Source organism: Protomyctophum parallelum, assembly GCF_964188405.1.
Source record: "Protomyctophum parallelum genome assembly, chromosome: 10".
NCBI lineage: Eukaryota > Metazoa > Chordata > Actinopteri > Myctophiformes > Myctophidae > Protomyctophum > Protomyctophum parallelum.
Window position 1 is genome coordinate 27,304,468 of NC_139704.1, and position 27,343 is coordinate 27,331,810.

At 45.6% G+C, this 27,343-nt stretch overlaps 1 protein-coding gene across 1 annotated transcript; it reads right to left on the reverse strand.

Moving 5' to 3' along the window:
• Positions 1–2,247: 2,247 nt before the first annotated feature.
• LOC310865768 (PDZ domain-containing protein 7-like) lies at positions 2,248–27,105 on the reverse strand (the record flags this gene model as incomplete). The annotated part of the gene is made up of 19 exons (XM_083774976.1): positions 2,248–2,445; positions 8,311–8,411; positions 9,428–9,590; positions 9,828–11,017; positions 11,627–11,695; positions 12,945–13,036; positions 13,130–13,221; positions 14,896–15,095; positions 15,944–16,087; positions 17,237–17,301; positions 17,433–17,514; positions 18,084–18,583; positions 19,713–19,869; positions 21,540–21,600; positions 24,187–24,334; positions 25,164–25,364; positions 25,872–26,046; positions 26,289–26,426; positions 26,928–27,105. 19 exons carry the CDS (start codon positions 27,103–27,105, stop codon positions 2,248–2,250), a joined length of 3,954 nt encoding a protein of 1,317 aa, XP_083631102.1.
• Between the last annotated feature and the right edge of the window lie 238 nt (positions 27,106–27,343).

Here is a 27,343-nt window from a genome sequence, read left to right on the forward strand (position 1 = left end):
TAAGAAGTAAGTGGCATATTCCATACATATTCTAATAATAATAATAATATGTATAATAATAGGCTAGTTATCACTAGGGGGGGGGGGGGGGGATGCTGAAATGTTGAGGAGATGAATTCACAATATGGGATTTAACTGAATCAGGTAAGCGTATTTCCAGTGCATTGGCTCTGTCTAGTTTGTCCACCTGTGTGGATGTTTAGAACACAATAGATTATAGATTTCTAATATTCAGTCACAATATTTCTGTAATCACTAGTGGTGATGTTATATACACAAGCACTATTCTTAGCCATATCTAAAAAGATCTTTTGACATTTAAGTTGTTTTTTGTTCTTCAAAGTTTAACTCTAGGCCTATACATATTAATTTATGTGTGTTTAAAATGAACAAAATGGGCTAAAGCTAAACATAACGGGAATAAACAACAACAGTGGGTATTATCATATCACCAAGCTAGTCTTAAATACTTTATGTCAAATATAGGAGAGTGCAGAAAATCCAAAATGGTGTGCACTGTGCAGGTAGATGTGCAGGACAACAATCTCAAATCGTTTGGATGATAATTTAGGCCTGTAGCCTATAGCCAATATGGAGGGGGGAAGAAAGAGGAAAAGGTTTGAGTCAAAGCATCAAAATAATCATGGCTTCTTGGAGGATAATGTCAAAAAATGCCCTTTATTGTTTAGGAAGCATCTTGATTTGATACCTATAACCTCACAGTAATTCAAGGGTTGATTTTTAACCTGCCACTCATGTGCACGTCCGGAGCCACGGTGCCGCCGGACTGAATGTTTGGAGAATGTCTAAGAAAATGATGCACCCTCCGTCCACTGACCACCAACTCCTGTCCACTGACCACCAACTCCTGTCCACTGACCACCAACTCCTGTCCACTGACCACCAACTCCTGTCCACTGCCATCCCAACTCCTCTACAGCTCAGCTCGAGTCAGCTCACAGCGCGCTGTAATTAAGCCGGTAAAGTGGCAGATTTTTTTTTGCAGAACACAAGCACTTCTGACTGCCAGAAAAATACAGCAGAAAAAAAAACACTGAGCAGCAGCAATAATTTATAATAATCCCCCCCAGGCTGAGGCAGGCCCAGACATCCACTAAACTAAACTATAGCCAAACTCAGATCAGTTTTTGACATAATACTACAGGCCAGGGCCAGGCGCTTTAATCTGGTATCTCATAAAGCAGGATGTATGGGGCTATAATCCTTCCTCTGGCAGCGTCACTGATCAACTGACAGGGTGGGAAAAAGGTCACTTGCATGTTTTTTTTGCCTTTTATATCAAAACCACAGGGATAATGGGGTGACAGTGGCTCAGGAGGTACAGGGTGGCCATTGGTTCGATCCCCGGCTCCTACTAGCTGCACGTGGAAACGTCCTTGACCCCCTAACTGCTCCTGATGTAACATGACTGTCGTTGTTTCACACGTTTGTGTGTGCGTACGTGCATGTGTGTATGAGTACTGTACATTTTAAGAAAAGTAGGAAAAGACTATAGAAGAATGAAGTGTCTTGCGGTCCATTCCGTCTACTACGCTGTTGCATCAGTAGGTCCAACACAATATGTCGTGTTTTCTTGCTGTGTCCCTGGTTTGCTGTGTCTGCTTGTACGTCTGTGCAATTTCTGCATGTCATTTTTAAATGTCTGCTATAAACACTGCTATAAAAGTCCTATCATTTTAAACACAGTGCAAGGAAGCGTCTCATCATCACTTTGCCTCGTAACAAAAGTAACATTAAAGTAATTAATTATTAACAATTGTTGACAGCTGAACATCAGCTGTCATATTCATTGACATAATGACATTTCCTGATAAAAAATTCATACCCTTCAAAGAGCTCTAAATCCTAGGCTTTAGAGGAGGTCCTTGTGTGTCTATCCACCATGACTGGGCCTCTTGCTGCATTAAGTACCCGCCTAGAGCCCGGCAATTTATATTGGGGGCCGATTTTGGAGACTTCTAGCCCACCGATTACCAATGTTTTGACCGCTGTTTTGTCCACAAAAATAATAATCTATTGAGCTATTTCTAAGGAATAAAAAGTCACATAATTTCTGCTCAATGGCCAAAAATAATGGCCCATATCGGTCTGGCTCCAAGGGGTGTCTCAGCTATGATTGGGCCGTTATGCACCTTCTGGCTCCAGACAGTGAGTCCTTCTCCACTCTGAGCAGGCAATGGAAGGCTTTGGTGAAACCATCCATGATTCCTTTGTGTTTCCAGACTGTCAGCAGGGCTCCCAGGGGCCTCTGGGGCTTCTGGGAGTGCTGGGAGCGCTGGTGGCCGGGCCCCTGGGGGCCTTGACCACGAACATCATTGAGTCTTTGGCCCTGTTGCCGAAACTCCTGCGAATCACGTCCACCGCGTGCTGATGACTCACTTCCTGCAGAGACTCGCCATCCACGGACACCAGCTCAAACCCCGCCTGCATGCACACACACACGGTCGCACACACACACACACACACACACACACACACACACACATCAATGAACTGTCTACAATCTACATAAATATATAGACACTGACAGTGGCAGGTTCATAAAGCTGTGAATAGAATAAACAAGCGATGAGGTGATTGATTGATTGATTGAATACTTTATTGGGAGGGTACAGTCAAACAGAAATGTAAACAGTACAGGGTACAGTCAAACACGTCCAAAGGGACACACGTTACCCTAATTTAACGTCCTAACTATTACTCAAAGTATTATTTTAACACCATAGATTTCACTGTGTAGTTTATGAATGGACCACATTGATGAAGAATCCCAACTTCTCCGCCCATTCGCATCGAGTCTACCGAAGTATTAGGTGTGAATGCGACCTTAGTCCCCTGCACCAAAAGAGCAGTTCTTCTTTAATCTTCACTATAACCTTACCTCCATAAGTGGGGCGCCCGCTGGCCTAGCGGTCCAGGCACATGCCGCATATATATTGGCGTTGGCTAGCCCTGGTCCAGTGCGTCAGCGAAACTCTCACTGATGGGTGTCCCTGTCGGACACCCATCCACTGCTCTGTAGCAATTTTACCACTGCCGTGCGAGGCTTTGGAATTCCCCGAAAATAAACAAAACTACTCACCGAAACAAAGCCTGCTAGATCTTGGTAAAAGTCTATTTTCAAAGCTGGGAAGCGTCTCAGGTCCCCAGCTTCTCTCTAAAATTCCCTATTTTTGTCATAGTAGAAGAAGTTACTCAGTCCGGTACATTGCTTTATTAAAATGGCACAAAGTGCATTTTAAAGAGAAGCTGGGGACCTGAGATGCTTCCCAGCATTGAGAATAGACTTTTACCAAGGTCTAGCAGGCTTTGTTTCGGTGAGTAGTTACGTCGTTTTGTTTATTTTCGTGGAATTCTAAAGCCTCGCACGGCAGTGGGAAAATTGCTGCAGAGCAGTGGATGGGTGTCCGACAGCCAGGGCATCAGTGAGAGACTCGCTGACCGTTCCTAATAACCTTTGCTGCTTGTCTCTCACATCTCTCTGTTTTTACCCTCAGACAAGTCCTTGCACTGTGGCTTATCACCTCGTTCACTGATTGGTCTAGAGTCTAGACTCTAGAGGTTGGGTCAATTCTTAAGGACATCAGCACGAGTATGATGGCCTCAAATCCTTGTCACCATTTTAGGTGATAATCACCTACAAAGGTGATCACTTATCACCTAAAACTGGAGTATGTACAGTATGCCTTTATCGGAGCCCTGATTTATGCCAGAGAGAAGCGGGCCTCTCCTCCCATCACGTTAATGTATTCACACGCTGAAGGACTGTACGTACTACACATAAAACCTCAGAGTCAGCACATGGTTGGTGAATATGAGTACATCCACACAAACACATGCATACTCCCCAAGAGTGGAGGAACAAATACTCAAAAGTATTTAGTAGTAGAAGTATACCAAACCATAGAAATGCTCTGTTAATAAGTAAAAGTCCCTGTTTTAAAAAGTTTGACTTGGGTTGAAGTACCAATAAAGTATTGCCATTATATTATAATTGAAGTACCGTATCGTGAAAAGTATAGGCTACTCATTATGCAGAATGTCCCATCTCGTCATCAAGTTTTTATTTTCCAAAAGTTCAGAATATGTCAAAAACTTTAGAAAATAGTAATAGAATTATGCAGAATGTACAATTTCCCAAATTATAGCTGAAATCTACAAGCTCAAAACTTGTTGTGACATTATGAAATTTTACAAGTACACTTATCTGAGACTTACTTTCCTCCCCTGCTCCCAAACTCACACCCATACTTGGACAACTATCCACACATTGATGCACACACACACACACACACACACACACACACACACACACACACACACACACACACACACACACACACACACACACACACACACCCACACACTGATTGTTTCCTGCAGGAGGAGAACAGAATTCTATGGAACCATGAAGACAGGAAGTTCCTGTGTGATGTCATCAGCAGTTGCCAAGGATGCACCTGCCAGCACTGTCAACCCCACCGAAGGTTAGCCGCTCAACACACACACACACACACACACACACACACACACACACACACACACACACACACACACACACACACACACACACACACACACACAGGCATTGTCAAGATATCTCCTACATGTGTGTCCCTTTCCCTTTCCAGGCATTCAAAGTTATTCCCTGTTCTCTCTCTTATCCGTTATATCCACTTTTATCTACGCCGTAAAACCCAGCTGTGTGTTTGTAACTCAGAGTGACAACATGGAACTCAATTGCTCAGCTGGTATGCAATGTGTATCGATTGCCTATATTCACTTAATTTCCACTTCCGTAAATGTCCACTTGAGGATGTCACTGTAGGTAGCATGCTGACATATTCACACTCTACATATTCAGATTTGTTTGACACAGATGTTTGTTTGTTTGTTGTTTAGACAGTTTCAAATGTACAGAATGTTACTTGAAGTAACATTCTGTACATATACAACTATATACGCTGTCGCAGTAACAGATAGTATGTTGTTTGGACCAGTGTTGACTAAATGACTAAAATGTGTTTTGACAGGCCTTGGTGTCGTTGTAATGGGAACTGCCCATAGATCCGAAGTCCCGTTAGTCCGAACATGCACTGCTCCCGTGCTTGCGGTTAGGTTTAGGTTTGCTCCCGTGCTTGCGGTTAGGTTTAGGTTAGGGTTAGAGATGGGGATAGTAATTTCGGAACAATGAACCTTCTGACTAATGACACGGCACCGTTGTAATGGCAGATTTTACACTTTGGTTGCATGCTGAAAATAGCAGATCTACAAGCTCACAACGTGTCGCAGCGTGATTAGTTTTTATTTAGTTTTGGTCAGTGAAAAAAGGTAGTCGACGAACATTTTTCGTCTTAGTTTTAGTCGACGAAAACAACACTGGTTTTGACAGATGCTAGGTTCATTGTTTCCTGTGTTCCTATAGTTTCTGCAGAGGCACTGCAGTACATTGTTCTCTCTGCACACTTCTGTGACTGTCAACCTCATTGTTTATTGACTAGAGTTCATGTTTACTTTGTTCTCATCTCACAATTGAAATAAGATAGGATGAGAGTGCCTCTGAAACGCCTACATCGTGAATTGTAATTTACTCTGGTATTTAGACCGTGCCAGCCTTTCGACCTTGCATAGCTCCTACAGTGCTATGTATGTGTACATTTCATCAGACCAACGTAGCTCTGCCCAACCGCGGTCCTGTAGTGTGAATGCTCTCAAAAGATGCATATTCATAATGCAGTATAATGTAGAGACACTGTGGTGGGACAGCAGAGATAATGACACTGCAGCAGACCCCCTGATGCTGGATAGATGGGAGGGTGTGGAGGGCAGCCATTCAGGAGTCCTGAGTTGGTGTTGGCTAGTCTGCACTATCACATCACATCGCATACATGCATTTAACTGTGAATTTAGGAGATTACACACGCGCACACACTTGTCTCACACACACCTCACTCGAGTTATTCTTATCGTACAGGTCTGAGGGGACAGGATGTCATGTTAACACGCGGGGTGCAGCGATCTCACTTCCTGCTGCACTCGACATGTGAGAGAGAGACACACACACACACACACACCACAGAGGTTACAGTAAAATAGCGCGCCGGCGTCACTCATGACATGAGAAATAACATCAGAAATTAAACACTTCTTTTTGGTATTTTGCTACAATTAAACCAACCACAATTAGTAGCAAAATTAAAATACAAAAGTAGTGTCCGATATTTGTAGGTACTTTAAGTTTAAGTTTGCATGTAGCCTGATCACAATAAACGGCTGGCACATTTTGTACTTTTAAATCATTAGGCTACAGTGTGGTTTAAGTATAGCTACATTAAAATACCAAAGAAGTGTTTAATTTCTTTGTTATTTCTCTGGACATGACTCTAGTATGTCATGATGTCCTGCAACCCTAAATTCCTGTACGTCCCATTGCTTGGGGAAAATACATTGCTATAGTCAGCATCCAGGTCCTTGGAAAGGCTGTCACCCGATATCTAGAGGTCCGGAACCCCTCACACTTAATGTATGTACGCACGCACGTATCTGCACAAATATACGCACGCACGTACGCCCACACGTATCATTATTTATAAACCTGATACACCTGCAGTGCATGTACCCAAACAATGACCTGCATTGACCCACAATGGCAGGGCATTGTGTTGACTCGCCCTGTCAGTCACGCACTTTGACCTGTGAATTTTAAAGCCACTTAACCAGATCCCAACCTTCCTTGTGACATCTAATGTCTCTTTTTGAAGATGCAATTTGATTTGATTTGGTTTGGTTGTGGTAAAAGATATACAGTACAAGGAAAATCCCATTTTAACCTTTAACATAACACACGATAATGATAATTTCCAACGTGTCCTGATTACGGCACTTTTTCACTGTAAGACTTACAGGTACTGTATAGTCCGGCAGCCAACAGGCTTTTTTGTTCAAAGAGGAAAATTTGGTATATAGTTTTCTTTTATTGGCCTGAAATATTGTCTATATAGTATACATATCATGAATCCACCTGCTGACCGGCTGTCAGCATTGAGCAATTATTTGTTTTTATAGGGGGTTATATGTGACCATAACATAACAACATATGGCAACATTTTCAAAATGTCATTATACTTTAATTAATAATAATAAGAATAATAATAATAATAAAGCTTTATTTATATAGCACCTTTTAAGAACAAGTCACAAAGTGCTTAACGGAAAAATATATAGAGAAAAACATGGATCAAAAAGGCATAGAATACAATAGAGATTTGTCGATGGAACACAACAGAAGATTAAAAAAAAAAAAAAAAAAAAAACGGAAATCACATGGGTAATGGGCTGAATGCAGCTCTGTAAAAATTAGTCTTTAGGAGCAATTTAAAATGGGACACAGACTCAGCAAGCCTGATCTCCAGGGGCAGGGCGTTCCAGAGTGACGGTGCCTGGATCGCAAATGCCCGGTCGCCTAGTTTTTTTGCAGCCTGATTTTATGGTAAGAAGGGCCGTTCCGGATGATCTAATTAGCATGTGACGTGTCAAACGATTCAAACGAAGGGGTTTTCATGATTCTGAATCCATTCCAAGCATTAGTTTTGCATGAAAAACACTTCTTGGGCTAAATTCGGCCATACAACTGTGATGAGCTGACCTCATCACATTAACGTCTATGGCTGTTTTTAGCCCAAGGAGTGTTTTTTCATGCAAAACTAATGCTTGCAATGTATAAGTAAGTAAGTCCGTGTAGCTCACACATATACCAACACATTAGTGGAGCAGCATCCATGTAGCTCATGAATAATGACAGAGACGGGCCACTTGAGACGTTCTTCCCTCTGCCCCCCTGCTCATGAACAACCACTCACTGTATGAGAATAACTCATAACCACAGCACAGTAGACTGACTGACTGACTGTCAAAACATGACTGTACCTGAGTGGACAACTCTCATTTCTTTAGTTTGCAGCATTGAATAATTTAAGAACAGAAGTCAAGGAGGAGCATTTCTGAGGACAAGTTACACGCTGTTGTTTAGCCCATTTAAAGAACTTAATTGCACCCCTGCGCCGATTACACTGAATTACATTGATGGTAATTGGTCTGTACGTGTGCTTCCTTGGGCTCAATTACCAATAATTAGGCTCATCGCCGATGATAATCCGCTATCGTCTTTCTTTCCATTGTCATTAACTTGAGACAAATGGCCTGCTCACCGACAGCGTGGGTACGACTCGTCTACATTCTGAACCTGAGGCTGGATGGTGGACGAGACGCACGCAGCCACGCACCACTCACCTTCAGGACGCCACTGGTGGACGCTGCTCCTCCCGGGAAGATCTTCTGGATCTTTATCATGGGTTGGATCCGACACTCCATCCCTCCAGAGACGCTGATACCTGCAAACACCAGAGGTTTTAATTTATTATGGCTTGGATCCTAAACTTCATCCCCCCAGAGACGCTGATACCTGCAAACACCAGAGGTTTTAATTTATCAGGGGTTGGATCCTACACTCCATCCCCCCAGAGACGCTGATACCTGGAAACACCAGAGGTTCTCAAACATTAAATAACTGATTCATCCACGCCACCCCTGAACGACATTGTTACACTTACTTTTCAGCACACCTTAGATTTATGTCATATTACACTATACGTAAATATGAAAGTCTTTCGCCCTAAGAATAAAATGCAGTTTGTCACGAGGAAAACATGCAAGGATATCAGTTTACATTGGGACAGATTGAACATAACTTAATACTTGCACTTTAACCCCAGCGTCCCTATTCAGGGGTGAACATTAGCCCCAAAAATAGCCGATCAGTGTCACAACATTGTGCTGAGCTCAAATAATTCATTCTGAGGCACCCCTGGACTTGTGTCACGGCACCCCAGGGTGCCAAGGCACCCACTTTGAGGAACCCAAAGACAAAGGCTTTAAATTGTTTCAGTTCAGCACAGAGTGTTGCCCTGACCTCTACTGGTGAGGCAAAGAACAACGGGAGGTTACAGATTGTAACATTGACAGTTTAATAATGTCTGTTGTTGTTTACGCTATTGAGTGAGTATTTGGTTGAGGATCAATGTTGGGGGAAAGAAAATGCACCCTGCCTGCACCAACATCTCTCCTTTCAAAAACGTCTGATGTCTTTGGGGAAGCCTGCTGATCATTCCCACCAAATGTCATGAAAATCTGTCCTCTGAACTCTATTTACTTACATCCAGACGGACGAACGGACAGACAGACAGACACACGGACATGGCCCATTACAATACTGTGTTGTGTGTTGCTGCAGGCAGGTATTTATAAAACATGCAAGGGAGCCTCAATGGCGAAATACGGGTATATTATTCTGTCATTTCTCTGAAAACTAAACTAAACATATTTGTTGCATTCTTATCTCGGCACTCACCGAGGGACGGTCTGGATTTGGAGATGGTCACCGTTTTGATTTCATACTGCTGGATTGGAAAGATGACTCTGTTCTGCTGGTGACCGTCCTGCCAATGTCCGTGTGCCTGTTGAACACTCCTGACCACCGCGGAAGGACTGCGTTCTCTGTGGTGCTCCGGCACCTCCAACAGCGGAGGGAAAAGTCGTTTTTTTTTTACTTTCGTGCAAAAGTATTGGCATCAAAATATACTTAAAGGACCAAACGTGAAAGTAACTCACACTTTCACAAACTTTCACAAGTTTTCGAATAATAATAATAATAGTAAGTATGTGATGTAATGGAGTATTGAAAATGCAAAATACTGCAGTGAAGTAAAAGTACCTAACAAAATTACTTAGTTATACTTTCCACCACTGACCTCAACCAGAGGAGACCTCGGCCACTGCTGAGAGGGAGCGCGCACGTTGGTTTCCGCGTAGCCCTGCTCCTGTGGCGTCGTCCGCCTGCCGTGCACGCTGTCCGGACTCGCCCCCCTCCGGTGCCTCCGGTGGCCGTTCCTCACGGGGGACCGCCCGCGCTCGGGCGTGGCGTCTCCCCGCTCGGGGGGCGTGGCGTCTCCCCGGTCGGGCGTGGCGTCTCCCCGGTCCGACGCGGACAGCGGCGAAACATCGCCGAGCGCGGAGTACGCCCCGTCGTCCACCTCGTCGTAAGGGGAGCGGTACGGTTGGCGCCCGCGCTGCTGGGCGCCGCCGCGCACAGGGGAATCGCCGTGTGCGGCGGACTCTCCGTTTGCGGGGGACTGTCTGTGCGTGGTGGTCTCTCTGTGTGAGGGGGACTCTCTGTGTGCGGGGGACTGTCTGTGCGTGGCGGTCTCTCTGTGTGCGGGGGTCTCTCTGTGTGAGGGGGACTCTCTGTGTGCGGGGGACTGTCTGTGTGCGGGGGACTGTCTGTGTGCGGGGGACTGTCTGTGTGCGGGGGACTGTCTGTGCCCCGCGGTCTCTCTGTGTGCGGGGGTCTCTCTGTGTGAGGGGGACTCTCTGTGTGAGGGGGACTCTCCGTGCGTGGGGGTCTCTCTGTGTGCGGGGGACTCTCTGTGTGAGGGGGACTCTCTGTGCGTGGCGGTCTCTCTGTGTGCGGGGGACTCTCTGTGCGTGGCGGTCTCTCTGTGTGTGAGGGATTCTCTGTGTGAGGGGGACTCTCTGTGTGAGGGGGACTCTCTGTGTGAGGGGGACTCTCTGTGTGAGGGGGACTCTCTGTGTGTGGGGGACTCTCTGTGTCCAGGGGAGTGTCTGTGTCCAGGGGACTCTTGGTGTACGGGGGACTGTCTGTGTCCAGGGGAGTGTCTGTGTCCAGGGGAGTGTCTGTGTCCAGGGGACTCTCTGTGAGAGGGCGAGGGGCTCGGAGAGCGGGACGGCAGGGCGAAGGGGCCGTAACCGTCCACGGGTACGTCCAGGAGAGGGGCGAAGGCGTGCGAAGTGGACAGGTGGCCGGTGTGTAGGCCGGACCGCCGCAGTCTCTCCAGGTCTTCGTTCAGCCGGCGGTCTGTGTCCGTCGTGTACCGGACGTCCTGATGCTGGATGGTCTGGAGGTGAAATCCACCTCTGGAGTCTGCAGGTCACGTCACACACACACACGCAGAGTAGACACAGGGAAACACACGTATGCACGTACAGCACGCATACACATACGCACGCACACACAGAAACACACACACAACACATTCTGGCTTTGATATGTGAGCGAGTGGCCGAGATTTTTGGTATTGGAATTTGGACTTGAATGGAGCTAGCTACATGAAAAAGGCTCAAAGGCGTCCCGACCCCCCTGTATTATTGTTTTAGCAGCAGCACAAAGACCCGACCACCCCCACCAGCACCACTGGTCCTTTCTGGGTGCCACAGATGTGTAACGCAACCCTCTGCGCCAGCACGGGGGTGTCTGAAACATGAGCTGCATTCTGACTGCAAGTGCAGGTGTTTCAGTTTGTCACGGTTCACCTATAACGACATGCACAGCATATGTGCCATGCAGGCTGGTTGGCTCAGACACGCTGTGAACACACACACACACACACACACACACACACAGTCACACGCGTGCACACACAAACACAGTCACACACACACACACAGACCCACACACACACACCCACACACACACACACAGACACACGCGTGCACACACATGCACACGCACACACGCTGGTGTTGAGCTCACCTGGGACAGGGGTGATGAGGTGTCGTCGAGGGGTCCCGCGACGAGGTGACCGCAGTGCTGGAGAATGCACTGCAAAGTACACACACACACACACACACACACACAGACACACACACGTTGAACCTCAGTAATAAAACGGTGCCAAACTTAACCCCAGTAAAACTATGTGTGGAACGCGTGTGTCGAATTTGAAGTCGGCGGGGCAAACGGTTCTCGAGTTATACGTGGAGTACAGACGTATACGCACACACAGAGACGTGCATGGTGCATTTATAAAAATCATAACTAATCCAACCAACGGATTGCTAGGACGTCCTAGCCATAGACTGTAAAAAATATGGACAAAGCGTTCGCCGGGTCTAACATGAACGTAAAATGAAGCCTGTAATAATATGGTAATTCCTGATGTAAGTCGCCATCTTTCTAGATCCGTTTGGTACCAGCTGGCCATTGGCTGGCTCCGTTTTGGACCAGCTGGCCATTGGCTGCCCAGACAACGAGGCGGGACTTCCCCCCTTCTTCTCCGTTGGTTTTTATTTTGACTTGAGTGGGAGGGGAATCCCGATCATAGACTGTAACGGTAGCCACGCCCCTCAGAACATACGCGCATACGTGTTTTTTTTTCTTTATGGTCATTTTTTTAATTAATGGGACCATAATTTTCCAAAAAGAATATTATGACATTAGAAATGAGACTTTAAACTAGTGACTGGAAGAAGAAAGTATTCATGACCATGTTTATTAAGGTAATACAGTCTAGGTGAAGTTGGGCTTTTTGGGTCCAGTCCAGCGCCACAACAGGCCATTATATGAACTACCGATTTCAAATGAGGCTTCACGAAATATCTGGCTGACTGCCCCCCTGGTCCTAGCGCATTTTCATTGATATCAAACGAGAGAAAAATATTTGTTTGTTCTTTTTTTTTTGTCTCTCCTTCTGCACCATACTCCTTGCTCTTCGCGCATACGCGTTTTCGTTCACTTCCCTGTTTACGGCTCAGAAAGAAAGGCTCGGAGTGTGTAATCTAAGGAGCTCTCCATGGTTTTGACCAGATGGATATACTAAGCTCTTAATTTCTGACAACATGCCTCTCGTTGAAAATATGAACGCGAGGGATTATTCAGCGACTTTATCGTAATGATAGCGAGGTAAGCAAGCAATAATATTTCTCCCGGTTTTTGTCCGGAACGTAAGGGGGGGGGGGGGGGGGGGCTTACAGAGTAAAAGCTGGCCATGTCTACGCGGCACCCCAAGCTGTTATTTTGAAAGAAATCTCGGTGCTGATTGTGTTAATGTATGCATATCTCCTCTCCTCACCAGAGCGGCTCTTCAGGATGTCGTAAGCCTCCAGTTCATAAGGCATCACCATGCTGTCAAACCTGCCTGTTTCAAATGGAGGGAGTAGCACTCTGCAGAGGATGAGATAAGTTACAGTTACACACACACACACACACACACACAGGCGACCCACACGCAAGAACACGCACTCTCTCTCGGCTCACCGTATGTCTCTGAGCAGTAGCAGTTTCTCGGGCCTGTCCAGGATGGCCAGAAGGGGACGCACTAGGTCTTCAATCACGTTGTCTGACAGAAACTTGACGAGACGGATAAGAATGGAGAGAGAAATAGTTCATGTTATGTTTGGAATTATTGCCAATGTACGCGTAAAGATGCTACTGCAAGATTCTTGTAGTACCCTAACCCTTCATGAAATGAGTCCGGTTTGTAACAACTTTGGACTGAATCACTGCCTATACCTTTTCATATCGGACCTCAGGTCGAAAAAGAGAGAAATACAGTAGGTTCTGGTTTAATTAACAGTCTGTTGTTTCTGTGGTTCTCAAAGTGGGTTCAAGGGACACTCAGGGTTCATTTGGTTGACTAAGACTAAAAGACTAAGATTTTGATATTTTGTCGACTTAGACTAAACGATTTCAGATGCCTAAAATATGACTAAAACTAAAATATGACTAAAATGGTAAATGGTAAATGGTGCATTTATATAGCGCCTTTATCCAAGGCGCTTTACAGAGATTGTGCATTACATTCACCCATTCATACACCGATGGCAGTGGAAACCATGCAAGGCACCAACTAGCACATCGGGAGCAATTAGGGGTTCAGTGTCTTGCTCAAGGACACTTCGACAGTAACTCTGGGGGAGCCCGGGTTTGAACTGGCAACCTTACGGTTACCATCCAGGCACTCTACCCCTGAGCCACCGCCGCCCCACAACATTTAGTTCCACTTGTCTTAATGAGTGATTGGGTGGGGTCCAGTTGAAATTAAAAAAACATTTGAGAAGCACTGCTAAGTCATTGATGGGTACACAGTGCTACCACTTGTGTTCTAATCGGGTCTAATATGTTATGCAGCGTTGGTCAGAGTGACTGACCAGTCGGTGACAGGCGGGAGGATCAGATGGTCACCGATATGTGATCCCTCTCATAAATCACACGCTAAATCCCTCCGCTGTCACCGCGTGGCACCGTCACACAAAGACAGAGTTTAGTGTCTGGTCTTGTTGCAGCCTAGAAAGGAACAATTAAGGCCACTGTATGTTCTCTGAGGTGAGCTCTTCGGGTGTTGTCTGTCTGTAGCTACCTGGGCAGGACACAAGTCCAGATACTGTGCATCATGTTTATCTGCTGCTTTCTGTGCTAGTACTAAGTGTGATTCCATTCTACTCTCATTGAATGAAGAAACACGGGTCTAAATTCTAAGATATATTGTAGATTCTGCCGATATAGAACAACAAGGACTAGTGCTCGGCTGTGAAGTAAAATGGCAGCATGTGTTACACTTGAATCAAGTTCTCTAGTGCAACAAGAATTGTCAGCTCACTATATAGGCCAACGGTAGTATAATATAATTATATAGGCCTGTAGTAGTAGGCCTATACTACAGTATAGGTGCAATACAAGTGATGGACATAGGCCTACATTATTTTGTGTGTGTTTGTTTGTTTGTATGTCAGACCTGGGGAGGGGGCTGGGGCTCTGCTGGCTGACTGACTGACTGACTGACTGGGTGCTAACCTGTCATATTACTCAGCAATCCAATTAGCTGTTATGTCCGCAAACCCACATTCTATTGGCCAAGTATGACCGCTTCCTGTATCTGTCATCAAATTAAAATCCCTCCGCTGGCCATTCCGTTTTACTTCCTAAATTATTGGCAAAGTGATCTGTGTTGTAAACGCATAACGTGTGTGCAGATAGTACCACTATGTATGTTACACATAAACTTTCAGTGGGGGTTTTATTACCCTGTGACAGTGTCTCATCACCGCAGTGGCCTCGTCCTGGGTCAGCAGCCTCTTGGCCATCAGCTCCACCTGCTCCAGGGTGTCTGGACGGGGCAGCGGACTGCCCCCCCTCAGCCCGCCACCACCACCAGGGGGCAGCGGACTGCCCCCCCTCAGCCTGCCACCACCAGCAGCTTCACCAGGTCGTCCCTTGTCTTTGTCTTGAAATAAAACAAAAGCTTGAGTTAAAAAGGAGCCAGAAGACAACAGAGAGGACAGACATGTAGGACCATAGACATATATAAAGGCTAGATGGCTCAAGGCGGAGTCTCTGACGTAGTTCACCCGGCGGCCATCTTGCTTCGGGACTACAGTACAGTATAAGTTCAATGGCAGCTCAAACAAAACATACCATGTCATAACTCGCTCAAATCTTGACAGATTTACAAACGGGTTGATTTATTACAAACGTTGTCAACGTGGCTATGATTCAGGATGCTTATCTGCTTAATTTAGTTTTTTATATGAACGTTGTATAAAAGCACGTAAGTATGCGGACGTCTCTGACGTTTATAACAAACCAAACCGTTTGAAAATCGGTTGAAAATTGAACAAGTTATGATTATTTAAAAGTACCCATAGACACAATGTTATGCTGCCCCTCGGTAAGATGAACGTTAATTATGAATTGAGTGGGCAAAACCATACCTATATTAGATTGTTATCACCATGACACTTCCCCAGTTGATTACTTACACGAAGACAAATATTTATTGTATTATACATTTTACATTTTTAAATATGCAAATGAGGCATTATGCAGGAAAATATGCAAAATAATAGAAAATATGAAAAAGATACTACTGTAGAAGGGTTATCATGTATTAATTTACTTGTATTGATCCTATAAACAATTTAGGTGTAGTTTTTCCCACCAATTTTGGAGTTCTGGCTCATGGACTAAGAACCAAAAAGAACTTGGGAACCAACCAGTGGAGAGGGGGTCACAGAGACATGGTGCATTTATAGATAGATGTTTACACGCTGGGGTCCAGCAGCTAGTGTATACCTGCGTGAGACTTGGAGGAGCTCCTCTCCTTGCGGTCTCTCTTAAATAAGCGCTCCATAAATGTCCTGGAGCGCTGCACGCCCGCCTGCCCCTCCTCCGTGCTCCTGTTGTCGTTCTGTTGTCTCTTCTTCTTCTGCTTAGCCTCTGGAGAGCAGAGGAAAACCTCACCTCAGCTGAACTGTGCAGCAGCAGTGACGGAAGAAGTAGGCTACTCACATTGTTTGACTTATAGTAAAAAGTATCAATATAGGCTACCCTATTGTAGAAATTGTCGGTTTTACAAGCACAAGTTTGGTATTCGAAATTTACTTTGAGGTATTGGCATCAATATAGGCTAGAGTAAAAGTAGTCATCATGCAGAAGGTCCCATTTCACAAGTTGTCAAAGATTTGAGGCACATTTTAATGATTTCTCTAAAATAGCAGACCTACAAGTTTTATGAGCTTGTAGATCTGCTATTTTGCAATTATAACATAATGTTTAAAACACCAAAAGGGGTTCCTGCCCAAAATGGGTTAAAAAACTCCTTTGAAAATAGCTCTATAAGCGTAAAACGCGTCACTTAGCGACATATTGTGAACTCCACTTTAGTCTATCTTGATATAAAATGGACTACTTGAATGTAATCTTGATCAGAGTTATGTATAGGCCTACATTCTGTGATAATTATTTTATATTTATTTTATATTATATTTGTTTAATATTTTGCTGTCAGTGTGTTGGCACAAGAAATATAATGTATTGTAAATTGTGTCTGAATAATCCCATAAGGGATGGGCTGCAAAAGGCAAACAGACACAGAAATGAATTAATTAATTCATTCATGTAGATTTTCAAATTGCCAACGTTTTGGCAAGGTTTTGTGATAATAACTAAGGTTTTTTATTTTTTATTATAGTAGAGTAAAAGTACATTATTTGCCTTTGAGGTGGACCCCAGCCCAAGTAAAATAATTTAAATGTGGAAGTACAGTAAATGTACTTAGTTACTTTCCACCACTGTTGTGCAGTGTAAGGATCACTTTATCTTTCAGAGTATATTGAACTATCGTTTCAGTGAAGTTGGGACAACGGACAAATCAAGTGCGAGCATCAGTGTCCTCGTTGCTACCGGTCACACTTTTGCTTTTGTTCTACTAAATCTTACATGTTGTTCAGAGTAGACATACTGCTGTAGTAAAAGAACGAGGCCTTTGGTGTTATCGGCGTGCATGCGTGTTGCCAAAACCATGATGAATTTGTCTTTTTAGCATGCTTCCATGCTTTTGGTCATCAGTAGGTGGGTGATACACACCTTCCAACGGGTGCCGACTGTTCATTTCTCTTCCCGTCAGGTTCCCTGTTTGACGGCAGTAAATCCTGCACCATGAAACGCAGCGCAGTAATGCTGATGGATTGCAGCTGCACGCCAGTCTGCTCACCCACTCTGAACTATTGAGGGCAGCAGCTCTAGCTTATATAACACATATCCAATCAACCCTGGCCCTTACCCCCCAGGCCCTGCCCGTTCCTGGAGGTATGGTAGCACTAGATACATTGTAGAAGAACAAGGATCATAACTCAAGCGGCCCGCTGAAGGAATAGATGGAATTTTCTTCACACTCGTTCTCGTACAACTATCACCGAGGTGTGGAGAGAGAGAGAGAGAGAGAGAGAGAGAGAGAGACAGAGAGAGAGAATAAAGCATTCTGGTTTTATGCCCTCAGACTAATTCTGTGTGGAGATTAATTCATATAATATACTGTACTGTACTATTTTATTTCTTGAAAAGACCAGAGAACTGAATGAGTCATGATTATCTGATCAGCTCGTCTTTCCAAGAAATAAAATGGTACAGTAGTAGAGTATACTGAATATGTTGCTTCCCATTTGGCTTTTCTTGAGGCCAGAGTTTCATTGGTCTGAGTTGTAATTAAATGCTGGATTCTCCAGCGGGAGTCTGTATGGGTGATTTTGCAGCTGTATTTCCGCAATATTAATACATTTACAGCAATGCCATGTATCATAATAAAACGCTAATCTCCGCCAGGTCTGCTTAGCTACCCAGGTAAAATTGACCGGATGAACGGTTTCAACATATGCGAAGGATGGACGGACAGACAGACAGACAGACAGACAGACAGACAGACAGAAATCCTCGCCTGTGTCAGTGATGTGACTCTGGGAGCGTCTGATTGGCTTGCGGGGTTTGCTCAGTTCCATCAGCGCCTTCGGGGCGGAGTCCCTCGCGCGCTCTCGGCCGCCCGGCGACGGCGTCCTCACCGACCTGCCCCGCCCCCCTCCTTCTTCTCGAGCTCCTCCCATGTCCCTCGGCCCCTCCCCTTTCCCGTGCACCACCGTGTCCTTCAGCAGCACGGTGGCGCCGACGGTCCGACCGCTCACCGTGGCTAACGCCGGCCGGCTGCTCTGTGGGCCGTGCGGCGAGACTTGGCCTGGGTAGTCTGGGTAGTCTGTGTAGTCTGGGAAGTCTGGGAAGTCTGGGAAGTCCGGGAAGTCCGGGTAGTCTGGTGGGAAGGGGTCAGTCTGCATGGCAGAGTCCGTGGTCGACTTGGTAGTCTTGGTAGACTTTTTAGACTTGGTAGATTTGGAAGATTTGGTAGACTTGGCACTGCTGGGTCGAGAGCGGTCCTCTGTGGTGGGCCTGGAAACAAACCGAAAATCTATCAAAACCCACACCTGGAACCAATGACCGTCAGTGCAGTAGCTACGGGAGAAAATAGTGGGTTTAAAGGTGTTTCACCTGGTCAGCCAAATGAGATATCGACAAATAAGTGAGTTTACACTAATTGTAAATAATTATGTTCTTGAGGTAATTGTTTATCCCACAAAATCACGATGGTTAATAAAGCAATAAGCCACAAGACGTCTCAGGTTACCGGGTATTTTATAATGGCTGAGAGGCGTAGTGAGACCCGACGCGTAGCGGAGGGTTATTTTAGGCTGTCTTATTTTTTGATGTGCATACTACTTAATGTGATTTATTTTTTCAAAGAGCAGAGAGCAGCCCAGGCAGAAAACTTACTATGTGCTCTTCTATAAATACCTCAATAAAAATAAATAGTTATTAAGTCGAAAAACAACCACTCGGAAAAAACGTGTGATATCACTTATGTCTTCTTTCATATTCCTGAACCAATTATATGACAAAGCTCGCAATCGTTCATGTATAATGTTTGTTATGAGCTGGTCCAGTCGGCTCCATTCACTGCCATGTATTCATTGCACTACTGGTGTGAGTTTGGCTCCCATGAAAGTGTCCATGAAAGTGTCATGGCGCAGCCCAGTCACGTGACCACTTCACTTCCTTCTAAGAGCTTCCTTGGGTTTTTACTCCAGTCTCTGTGACGGGGGAATAGGAGGCGCTTGATGTCTTTACGAGGCCGCCCAGAGCCACACATTCACAGACATATGAGCGCGGGCGGTGCTTAGACGCCCGCACGGGCAGGGTGTGTAAGGCAATCAAGTGCTCCCCTTCCTCAGTTCAGCTACAGAGCTGCGGGATCAGCTGGGAGTGATATAAAGTGATTGAAGGTGTGGATTAACGGAAACCAGACAATCAGAATCAAGTATTGTGACTAACCGTTTGTGATGCACAAATAAGTCGATGTGTCCAAACACGTAGCCACTGCACTTTGGCTTTGAAGGGCAGAATTGCCAAAAAATTCCGATCTACAAGCTCACATAGCAATTTAAACAAACACATCGTTCATTAACGGCACACAAGGCCAAACAAAGTGTTAAATAATGGTGATATTGATTGGAAGCCCTACTCTGTGGCGATGATGTCGACGTCTTCCACCATGTCGGAGCCCAAGCCCAGAGGGAAGGAGAGACCACTGTAGGAGCTCAGCAGGGTCCCGGAAGACAAGGAGGACACGGAGGAGACGGAGTCATGTGGGGAGGACCCAGGACCCCCGTTGATGGCCACTGTTGGGGAGGGGGAAGGGCCTTGTGGCCCTGACAACAACAACGACAAGGAGATCGTAAATAGCCATAATAGTGTTTAACTCAAGACAAATATGCTATGAAACACAGAAACAGACAATGTTATCGTTGTTGATCACAATGCATCGCCTCAATGAAATAGTTACGTTACACAGAGAGTATAAAGTCTCAATCCGTATTATTTGACCCTGGCACAGTTCAGTCTTGGTGCTGAATGACACCGGAAGATGCAGTAAGTGATGTTTCTTTGGTTGAAACTAAAATATATCAAGCTCTGTATTCGGATTGCAATCATTGCTATAGAGCAGTGGTTCCCAAACTGTGGTGCGTGCACCCCTTGTGGTGCGCGACATGAAAAGGCTAATGGTGGTGCTATGGTTTTATTTTATTTATTTTAGAAGTATGACGTCATCATTGGTAGTGGGTCCACAGGTTCATGTACTTTTTATTTGCATTATAATCCCCACAGGAGGATTTTAGATCACCTCATATAAGCACTGTGTTCGACAAATAAACAAATCATCCCGGCTGTTTCATTCATATGGATATGAAATGACTTCAGTGCTCATATGAGGCGATTTTAAGAGGACCCCATGTTATTCTCCATAGAGAAAAACTTCATGAGCCAGGGGATGTAGTGAGTGACGTCAGGACTTGGGCACTCTATTGACTGTTTGTTCAGTAACAGGGCTCTCTCCAGCCTAAGCTTTTATAGTGTTCCAATTCCAAATTTGTCTGCTCAATTATTCACGTCATCACTTCCAATTCCATTTGTTCGTTTCCACATGATTCCATTTTCTTTACATGACCCAAAATGACTCTGTGTGAACTGTGCGTTCAGGAACAAACAGATGCAGCGACCCAGACGTCAGTCAGGTCATGTTCCGTTCCAGAAGACCGATCTGCCTTTCAGCTCACACTCCGAATTAATCCCCCGCTGTTTCCATCGAATTGAAATAAGAGGGAATTAGACAAAAGGGAGTTCCAACCGCGCCTCAAGCCTGTGGCAGGCTAGGCTGATGCATCTCAGAGGCAAGAGCACTTGCTGGAGCAACTCGGACAGTTTCGATGTATCGGTCACATCTTTGTCAGGTCATAGCCAGGCTTAAACTGTCTGAGTTGCTCCAGTGCCTTCCTTCCTCAAGAGGGAATTAGACGTCTGTGGGGAAAATTACAGTCTGAATATAAGTCAGACCTGTGTGACCAGTGTTCTATTTTTTCTCTCAACAACAATGTACTTGTAATGGGAAACTAGAATTCCACTTATTCCTCCTTAAATACTAAAAATCACACCTATGTGAAGTGAGGGGCGCTCTTATCGTGCATCATCATGACGTAACATCGATTTGGTCAGACACATATGACGTACATACTCCACTCATTGTCAATGGGAATTGGTGTAAAATGAAAATCTACACTAATAGCTGAATATAGGAGGGGCTAGCGCCGATCAAAAACTGGTCAGATTTGTATTTATCTTTATGAGTTTTAACCCATACGATCCATTACAATTCCTTCTTTTACTACTTCTAGTAGTTCTAATGTTTGCGTCATCATCTGTTTGAGAACGTACCTGTAAAGCCATCATTCAAGTAAACATCATCATGTAAAATGACCGTTTGTGATTGTTGTTGTTGTTGTTGTGGACGTACTTTGGTTGAGCCAGCTGTACTCTGCTACCATCTCCTTAAACGCAGGGTATCGCCCGGCCTCCTGTTGGGATACATCACATTTCAGTGAAGTGCATTAAAAAGATCCAGCAACAATATCATTTGACAGTCTAGCTTTCATTAATGCATCAAGCTTTGGGAGCTACACATCCTCCTGTTCTGCCCTGAATTTGGACCTCTTGCGTAGCTATCCCGTGAAATTGTCGCGTCCGTGCTCTGTTCGTGCACACGCACAAACAGGTAAAGCTGGATTGTAATAAGTATGCCTTGCCGAGCCATGAGGCCCATAGGGGCAGGAGCCTATCCCCTGTTTCTGTAGCGTGTGAGGCAGCTTGATGTACATGATGCTAGTATGTTGCAGGGACTTACCCCCAATCCAACCCTTGATGCTGAGTGTCAAGCAGGGAGGCACTGGGTCCCATTTTGTCTTTGTCTTTGTCTTTGGTATGACCCGGCCGGGGATCGAACCCCGACCTCCCAGGACGGACAACCACAAGGCCACTGAGCTGGATTGTGGTCAGCTTTTTTTCCCACGCTACGCAGCCCGCGCTCCTCATGTGCAGACGCGTCGCTGATCCAGGCGAGAACTGACTCAAAGGGCCTTTAGTCTCTCTCTCTAGTAATCTGTAGTAGTCTGTTAGGTGGAGAGGAGCAGGGAGACCAAATACAACCAACCCAAATGGGGTTCATGTGGTTAAGGTCAATGTCACTCCTGAGGCCCATCGCTTCTTCATCATCAGGGGCTTCAGCTGAGCAGGTGTGTGTCTGCGTTTAGTAGCCCGAGCCCAGTGACGTGGAGCCATAATTGGGCTCCAACCAACGCGGGTTTGGTTGAAACACATAAAACACGTGTTTCTGCTGATTATAACCTGATCCCCGACGGCCGTTGAATAATGAACGCTGTGCCTGCATGGCCGTTTCTCACACGTGGAACCTGAGATCAGAGCAGGAGGAAAACCAGCACGCAGGAATGTCCTCGCGAACACCACACACTCAAACACACACACACAAACACATTGCGCACGCACGCACGCGCACACACACACACACACGCACGCCCATACATACAAGGAATTCAAGGGCTGCACTCCAGCAGTCTGCTTTCCTATGCAGGCTAATGCTGTGTCACTCCCCCCTTAAAGTGCCATGCATGTTGATTAAGGCTCCGTGTGACAATGATTAATGTCTCGGTGCACTAAGAACACTGCATCAATTACAAACCTACGTATACCACTAAAGTACTTAATCACACAGCAGCAGAATGTGTTTCGTTTACTCTGGGGTGTAGAAATGGACCAATAATTCATAATTCTCTCATAGCATATAGCGTTTACCTGGGCATGGAAGGGCATGGAGTTGGACTCCGTCCCTGTGGATGGAATTGACTTTCACCTTCCCTGCCATGAGTGCAGCCGGAGGGCAGCGTCGTAGAAAGTGAGAAACCCTACTAAGCTCACGTCACCGGGTGTTTCTACACGGGCGGAAAGCCTGGTTTTTGTTCCAAATTGACACAGTGAGATCCGATCTATTCAGTGGTTTGTGTACGATATAGCTTGCTCAGTAGAGCACTCGCCTTTGGACAGACTCGGCGTGCGGAGTAGCACGGCTTGGGTAACTAACACGTGCTGTTTGAGTACTGGGCACTGATGGTAGGTGGTGTTGTGAGTACTGGTAGCTGATGGTAAGTGTTGTAAGTACTGCGAGCTGATGGTAGGTGTTGTGAGTACTGGGAGCTGATGGTAAGTGTTGTAAGTAGTGGGAGCTGATGGTAGGTGTTGTGAGTACTGGTAGCTGATGGTAGGTGTTGTAAGTACTGGGAGCTGATGGTAGGTGGTGTAAGTACTGGGAGCTGATGGTAAGTGTTGTTGTAGTAAGTACTGGGAGCTGATGGTAGGTGTTGTTTTAACACGTTGATGGCATAACCCGTGCTATCAACGCTATTTAATCCAATAACCAATGCTGCCGGGATTGTTTAATTACTTTTGGAGTATAAACCAAAGTATTTGCGCCTTTGATCTGTGAAAAACCCAGACAAAAAAGCCACTTCCTTGATCCGGGTCACAGACAAAGAGCAAAGCGAGCCAAGATTGTCTCTACCCCCTCGTTCACTTTGTATATAATAGGACTCAGTTTCCCAGAAGCCCTTGCAAGCCGGCGGATGTTTGATTTCCGGTTACGTCATCATAACGCCTTGTCACAATGTCCGCGACGAATCTGGAGTTTTGTCATAATAATCAAACAACGAATTAAACACATTAAACAAATAGTGGGTTTAGCGTGTTAAGTGTGGCTACAACATGGATTAAATAATTTAAAGCCCTCAAAGTGTTAAGTACTGGGCGCTGATGGTAGGTGTGGCACTCCACCTCAGCAATGCATCTCTCAGAGGAAGCAGTGCATGTATTGAAAGAAGGGGATAGATGATCTCATTCTTCGGCCGATACAAACAATAAGCCACTTGACATACTTACTTATGTGCAGTGGTGGTAAAAAGTATTGTATGTATTTTACTTAAGTAAAAGTATCATTAAAGTAAATGTACTTAATTACATTCCACCACTGCTAATTTGCAGAAAACACACACATACAGTAGGCATTTCTGTGTCCACTCTAGACCCAGAATGCTCACCCTGATGGTCAACTCCACGTGGGCGTGGCTTCTCAGGACCTCCACTGCGTTGGAATGGGTGATGTCATCGAAGCTCACCCCGTTGGCCGCCAGGATCTGGTCGCCCATCTTGAGGCCATGCTGCTCGGCCACCCCGCCAGGGTCCATCCTGAAGACAGTACAGTACAATATACAGCCTACAGGGGTCCATCCTGAAGACAGTACAGTACAGTATAATATACAGCCCACAGGGGTCCATCCTGAAGACAGTACAGTACAATATACAGCCCACAGGGGTCCATCCTGAAGACAGTACAGTACAGTACAATATACAGCCCACAGGGGTCCATCCTGAAGACAGTACAGTATAATATACAGCCCACAGGGGTCCATCCCGAAGACAATACAGTACAATACAGTACAATTCAATACAATACAGTACAGTATACAGCCCACCGGGGTCCATCCTAAACAGAAGACAATACATATATCTTACAATAAATGCACCACATCTGTGTGTGTATGTACAGTACGTGTGTACGTCTGTAATCCACATAATTCGAAATCCGTTCACCCCACCGACTTCAAATTTGACAGGGAGTGCAGTGCCCGGTCGGTCGGATACACGGTTGTCCAGAACCGCCACAAACGGCTCTGGTCAGGCTCTGCCAGTGGGCCTAATGAGCCTAAGTCCCCTCACCTGTAGAATTCCCAGCCTCTTGCCATTTGCCATTGCAACCCAACACCTCACATCACTGCCATGTCAAAAGCACTTTCCCTAGCCTCGATGACCTTGCAGGCCATGCAAAGGCTACAATATTTACTGTAGATAGCATATTATGTAGTTTATGAGTAGTTTACTCATAGTTTCATTACTGTTGATAGGTTCTTATATTACTTATGATCCTAGTTGACTATGTATTTCATTCATGTATTACCTTCACTCTGGCAAGCGTGTCTGTAAATGCCTATTGTATAGATAAATAAATGGAACATACTTGGACACATAGATGCCCAGGCCGAACTCTCTTCCTCCTCGGATGTTGAAGCCCAGGCAGCGGTCCGTGGTCAGGCAGTGGCGGTCCTCGGGCGTGGTGTGGAGATGAACAGTCCTGCGGAGGGCGCTGTCCGAACTTGCGTCCGACGGTGTGACGCTGCCGTTCTCCTCCACCACCATGCGCCTGTGGATCAGATCCACCCTATACGTACAGTACAGTATACAGCAGTAAATCAGATCCACCCTACATATAGTGGAAAAAGTACATTTGTTTTACTCTTTTAACTAACTCATGAAACGGTAACGAGTACTTTTATAATTTGATGCGCTTTCATACTTTTGCTCAAGTAGATTTTCATTACCGGATTTTTACTTTTACTCGTAAACGTAATGACCGACCTCATGCACCGTGACCGAACTCACGTCGACCACTCGGTGGGGGACAGTTATTGTATTTGTTTTAGTGAGAATACGATAAGAAATACAGTAGTTCAGGGTTAGGCATAGTCTTACTGGGGTTAAGTTTGGGAACACGGTTAGGTTTTGGACAACGTTTAACGGAGGTTAAGGTTAGATATAAAATTAGGTTTGACCGTTTAGGAATAGTTTACTGAGGTTATGTTTAGGAATAACAGGCTGAGCAGTTACACCGGCTGTATGCCAGGGATCCTGCCAAGCCTCCTCACCATGTTATTAGTATTATTATTACCATGTGGTCTTCTCTCCGGTGACGCGGATGCCGGGGATCCTGCCAAGCCTCCTCACCAGCATCCTGAGCCTGTTGTTCCCTGTCAGGACCTTCACAGCGCTGTCCATGGTGATGTGGTCCAGGTTCACGCCGTTCACCTCCACCAGCTTATCGCCCAAACACAGACCAGCCTGCACTGAACACACATGTTTACGTACTCTCATTTTAAGTAAAAGTATCAATATTGAGATGTAGAACTAGATAGTTAAGTGACAGTCCGGAATTAAAAATGTACTTGAATAAAAGTACAAAGGTCTTTGGTATCAAAATGTCCTTAAAAGTACCAAAAGTAGAAAGTACTCATAATGCAGAATATCATTTCACAATCTTTTCAAAAATAGCAGATCTACAAGCTCACAGACAGTGCGTACTGCCAACCTGCGGAGCTGTCGTCTTGCACTCTGCTCACGAAGATGCCGAGGCCATGCTCTGACCCCCCGCGGACACTGAAGCCCAGCCGGCCATTTGGACTCCTGTCCACCGTGACGGTGTGGAGGTCCTCACAGTCCTCCCCACCTATACGCACGCACGCACGCACGTGCGCACACGCACACACACACACACACACACACACACACACACACACACACACACACACACGTTTCTATCTCTCTCGCCTTATTCTGTGGCGAACATCCTCCGAAAAATAACAGATCTTCGACCGCTACGTGTTTTGTAGCTAGAGATTAAAGTAGACTGTAGATGTAGAGCATGCAGTCGTCAATGTTTTTCAGCCCAAGGACCCCCTAGCTGAGAGAGAAAGAAGCAGGGACCCCCCACTACATGTATTCGTGTTGCAGATTAGATTTCATAGAGTGGATAGCAGTGTAGTTTTCTAACATTTTCTAAAGTTAGAAAACTACTTACATCACTCACCGCGGTGAGTAGCAACGAGTATGATGGCCTCCTCGACTCATTATCACCGTTTAGGACGGTGATAAGGTTATCGCCTAAAAAGGTGAGTTGCTTATCACATAATATAAACTGGACGAGACTGAACGAGACTTGATACGTTACCATCGAGAGGGGCGTTGATAAGGATGACCCTGCTCATGGGCGAGGAGGACTTGTTGGCCACGGGTTGGTGGTGGTACGGGTTCTTGTGCATGTAGCGCGTAGAGCCCCCTGGCGGCGGGAGGCCCCCTCCATTCGTCATCTCCCTCCATCCAGAGGGGTGAGAGGAGTGTGCTGCCATGCTGAGAGGCTGGCTCCCCTTCCCTTATTCATCCAGACAAGGAGCGGCTGGGGGTCTCCCTAGAGAGGGTGGATGGAGCTAGACTAGCCCCGGTATAGCTGGAGAGAGACGCATGGGGAGTAATGCATGGGCGATAGCAGCAGGGTGGGAAAAGCACACAAACTTTTGACTTAAGTGCAAGTATCAATACGGCGATGTAGTAGGCACACTCTGTTACAAGTAAAAGTCAGGAATTCAT